At 37.1% G+C, this 4,977-nt stretch overlaps 1 protein-coding gene across 1 annotated transcript; it reads left to right on the forward strand.

The window, feature by feature from the left end:
• Positions 1 to 3,493: 3,493 nt before the first annotated feature.
• LOC121366977 (protein ANTAGONIST OF LIKE HETEROCHROMATIN PROTEIN 1-like) lies at positions 3,494 to 4,907 on the forward strand. The gene is made up of 2 exons (XM_041491195.1): positions 3,494 to 3,933; positions 4,388 to 4,907. The coding sequence occupies exons 1-2, from the start codon at positions 3,577 to 3,579 to the stop codon at positions 4,625 to 4,627; spliced, it is 597 nt and encodes a 198-aa protein (XP_041347129.1). The 5' UTR covers positions 3,494 to 3,576; the 3' UTR covers positions 4,628 to 4,907.
• Positions 4,908 to 4,977: the final 70 nt, after the last annotated feature.

The following is a 4,977-nucleotide window of genomic DNA, read 5'->3' on the forward strand; positions in this document are numbered from 1 at the left end:
GTAACACTATTTTAAAACAAACAACAACACCCCAAACTCTCAAGGAATGGTCGTATCAGAAGAATCTGCACCTTTTTTCTCTCTTTTTTTTGTTAACTGTATTAACGTACCTATATCCAGAAAAGGTCTAGGCACTAATTGCAATCTTCATTTAGTTTCTTGAACGTGGCACATAACTAGCTAGCACTGAATTCACCTGATGCAATTAAATGTAACACTATTTTAAAACAAACAACAACACCCCAAACCCGCAAGGAATGGTCGTATCAGAAGAATCTGCACCTTTTTTTCTCTCTTTTTTTTAACTGTATTAACGTACCTATATCCAGAAAAGGTTCAGGCACTAATTGCAATCTTCGTTTAGTTTCTTGCATCCACAGTCTCATACAAGTATTATTTTTATAAAAGCTAAAGTTTCGTTTCATTTAGTATGTTATTCACTAAGCTGCATTTCATGAAGGGATTTGTCGGGGATTTAAACTAGACAAGATGAACAAACTAATTTGGGATACTATTAAGTAGCAGTTGCCTCCCTTTAATGTTGCAGTGTTTTTGTAGCGATACTTTCTGTCTGACGCCCGGCCCCTGGCGATGCCAGATACCGGGCGTGGGATGGACGTGACTGAACCACGTTTGGATATAGGCATGTTAATAAAGTTAAAAGAAAGAACGTATGGGTACTTGCTACTAGGCACTTACGAAGTAGCTGGCTGGAAAAAGGATATTTTGTCATAATGATGGCATATTTAAAAGTTTAAAGATATTAATTTCGGAGTAATAATAAATAGTGCTGTTTACAGGTGATTGTTATAACAAGTGCTCGTTATAGCTGAGTCAACCGTATATTAGAATATATAGTATATGCATTGTGTAGCAACAAATGTTCTGTACAGACACAACTATACAAGCTACTGTTGAGTGATGCTCACTCTGTGGAGTAAACTCCACATCGAGTTTAACTTTTAGAAGAAACACTCCAGTACAGGGTTTACTTTGGAAACAGGATATCTAGTTTTCCAACGTTAACTGGAAACTGGTAATCTGGAAGAAACCTGTTTAACCAAGACTTAAACCGTAACATAAAGGATCACACAATTTTCTCAAAATACTCTAGTAAACTTCTTCTTCTTTTTTTCTTCTTTTTTCTTTCTTTTTTTTAAATCATGGTTTCCTTGAGTTCCACTTCCTGGTTAGTATCGTTTTTGTTTGGTTGTATACTCCGTAAACAGCAAACATGACTGGCATTGTTTTTCCGCAAATTAAAATCCAGTCTTCCACCCTCGCTATCTGTGGAATCTTATTTTGTGTGTGTGTGTGTGTGTGTGTGTGTGTATATATATATATATATATATATATAAGGTAGTTAATAGTATTATACTGTAAAATGGTCGTAGACGAAAGGCCTGTCGGTGTTGCGGGGGATGTTGTTGTTTTTTATTAATCCCAAAACTAATAAATGTACTCAACCAGCATCAGAATGGCGATCCACTAGACGTAGTCGGCAGTAGCTAAGGTAAAAGACTGGAAGTACATTTAATTGGGTATATTTAATAAATTGTGGCATTCTTAAATAAACATCAGCATAATATAGGGCCTAGCTAGATAGCAGATGCATATCTTCCTGAAACATTAAGCTTGAGAGAAACAAATTTATTCAACATTATGTTTCAAAAGGTCGCTAACCCAGGGCCAGCCTGAAAACCAAAAAGAATGGCCATATTATTGACATTATATATATTTGGTTACCCGTATATTAGCCCGAGTACTGTGCTGTTCGAGAGCTAGGACATTTGTACAGTTATGAACGCTCTCTCAGTCAAAGGTTACTCTATAGCGAAAACGTGGAATGGCTGACTACCACACGGTAGACCATTCCCGTTCAAATACAACACAAATTCCTTTACATGCATTGTTCATTTTCGAATTCCACAAAAAACTAATAGTTGACATAGTAACCACTAATACGCACACTACGTGAAGAAACCCGACACTACCCATTTCAGTAATACCCCAGTTAAATATGTAGGTGCTGACGGGTTTCGTCCTGTAATGTGTGTATGTGTTAGTGTTGAATAAGTGAACTATTTGTTATCGAAAATGATCAATGTAAAAGTATTTAGCGTCAAACGTGAGTTTGTGTTGTATTAGAACGGGAATCTTTGTCTACCGTGTGCTAGTCGGCCATTCAACGTTTTCGGTATAGAATAACCTCTGATTGAGAGAGCGTTCATAACCGTACACATGTCTGCTAGCTCTCGAACAGCACAGTAATCGGGCTACCCGTATATCTGTATTCTTATGAATATATTATTATACGTATATGCAAACTATATATTTATATTGCAAGTAATGTATTTATTGTCACTTGTATATATTCCTCCAACGCCGTTGTGCCACAACCCGAGCATAAATATATTATTGATCTTGCTAAATAAAGCCTTTACTGGATGGATAAAAGTCACAAAAATAATTTTCTTAAATCGTTAACTAATCGCTTGCTATTTTTTGCCTTTGCAGGGCAGAACTGTTTACAATGTATTGCCTTTTTTTAATGTCAAATATACGGAAGCGTATTAGTGCCACCAAACGCAATAAAATAATTATATTTCTGACAAATAGACTTGGAAAACACCCGCATAATTTTTTTATTAGCGGCGATGGATCTTTTATACGCACTTTTCCACACAGGACAGTACACACCATGGGATTTGATATACCATATGTGGGGCTCAGATTGGGATGGGGGAAAAAAATCGAAGAATGGTTCCATATGGGATTAGATCCTACGACACATGCATCTCAGGCGAACGCTCTACCGACTGAGCTAGATCTCGCTCCTAAGCTATACAAATCTTGCATCAGCCACGCCCACTCCAAGTTCTTGAGATATGACAATGCAAACAACACACTGATGCATGTATTCTGTTTGCAGACTTCAATCTCCAATGCCACCTTGGAATGTTGTAGTTTTATTTAGATAAACTACACGACTACATAGCAAATGTGAAAATGAGGAGGAAAGATAAGTTTGACCACAATAATGTCAGTGAATTAAAAAAGATATACATGTTTATACCAGTATATCATTAGCTCTTTACTTCTTTCTTTTTCTTTTTTTTTCTTTTTGTTACCACATGAGGGAGTCATAGTAATAAAAAATATCATGAATAAAAATCAGAAAAGCCTGGACAGGTTCAGGTGAACCCCAGATGTACGAACATACAGACGGGCAAATAGTTTATTATTTAGTATAGCCCCAGTCCCACACACACGAATTATACCGTGAATGTCCAGGAATAGACACGATCCTATGGAGCCCCGATTGCTCCCGATTTTTCGGCAAAATTTGCATGATTCGGCTTCTTTCCCGAACTGCGTACGTATATGGCCTACTTCGGGCGTTAACTTTAGTTTAGACCTAGTACGTCTGTTGCGCATGTCTGGTTCGGTTCTACGCGAAAACAAACATCCGATGACTATGGTGCATCCAATATGGCGCACATTCCTAACTTTCATTGCTTGTAGTTTGCATTCTCCGATATTTTAGCGGAGGATGACGACCTGTATCAAAGTTATATGATGAGAATAAGAAGTAGAATTCTTTTGTTGAGCAACATACCTCGTTCTGTGCCTAGAATCAAAGGGTACAGGGATGTCATTGCTGAAATGACAGAAACCGATTTTCTAGAACACTTCCGGGTTAGTAGGCATGTGTTTGAACAGCTACTGGATTGTGTGACTCCACACATAATTTCCAATTACGTTGGTGGAAACGAGCCATTACCACCAGACCAGCAACTTTCCATTTTCATATGGTACATTGCAAACCAAGAATCCATGAGGGAGGTCTCGCAAGTGTTTGGCGTTTCAATGTCCACTGTGCATAGTGTCGTACAGAAATTGTGTGATGTTATATTACGCCTGAGGAATCGTGTGAGTACACCGTGTTATTAATTTATATAAGCCAACAAAACAATTAAACATATATTGAAATGAGAATGTGTTTCATTAAAGTAACATTTTAGTGACATCACATTACCATGTAAATATATTGTCAACAGTAGTGTTGGTATCGTTTACAATACACTTTTTTTTATGTACCAGGGCTTCAGATCACACTAATTTGTACAAAACAGTTCTTTTTTTTGTTTGTTCTTAGCACACCAAGGTCGTTTTAGTGCTGTAATGTTAATAACAGCTGGTAGAACTGTACATATTCAAAAATGCATTTCAAGTTCTTTTAATGTTAATTACAGCTTAACATTCCATTTTTGAGGTTAGCATGTTTGTACTCAATTTGGGCACATCCTTTATTGCCTTAGCTTTTATGCAATCTAAAGCCCTGTGTACCTTGACTTTAATAACAAAACTTTCAATTACTTTACAGTTAATACGATGGCCTAATGAGCAACAAAGACAAGATATTGCACAAGCTGTTCAGGGGACATCAGGCTTTCCAGGAGTGATAGGATACCTGGATGGTACTCACATCAGACTCTCTGCTCCGATTGGAGGTGACCGGGATTATTACAACAGAAAAGGATTTCCTTCCATGCAGCTGCAGGCACATGTTCATTATATTAGAATGGTTAAAATAATCACTTGCCATTTAACAAGGCCACTGTGATCACTACGAAGTGTCAGTGGATTACATCAGGTTTCATCACACGATTGCCCAATTGGGGGAAGGATGGAACTCTGCCTCTTAACACAATCCCCAAACACTCGTTTTGTGTTGACCACTTTTATAATGTACCTCGATTACAGAAAAGATTTTGTATATGCATGTATGATCAATGTTTTTGTTACATTTAGTGTAAATGAAATAAAAAATACAAATATTTCAAATAGTTTAATCCACCAATGAACATAAATAGTAAGGTGTTAAATGCACCACCAAGGACACGTCTTTATGATACATGCATTCTGTTGAGATCAAGGTTTTCATGTTATTTGTCAGTTTCACAGCAAATATTG

This window comes from Gigantopelta aegis, unplaced genomic scaffold, assembly GCF_016097555.1.
Source record: "Gigantopelta aegis isolate Gae_Host unplaced genomic scaffold, Gae_host_genome ctg8086_pilon_pilon, whole genome shotgun sequence".
Lineage (NCBI taxonomy): Eukaryota > Metazoa > Mollusca > Gastropoda > Neomphalida > Peltospiridae > Gigantopelta > Gigantopelta aegis.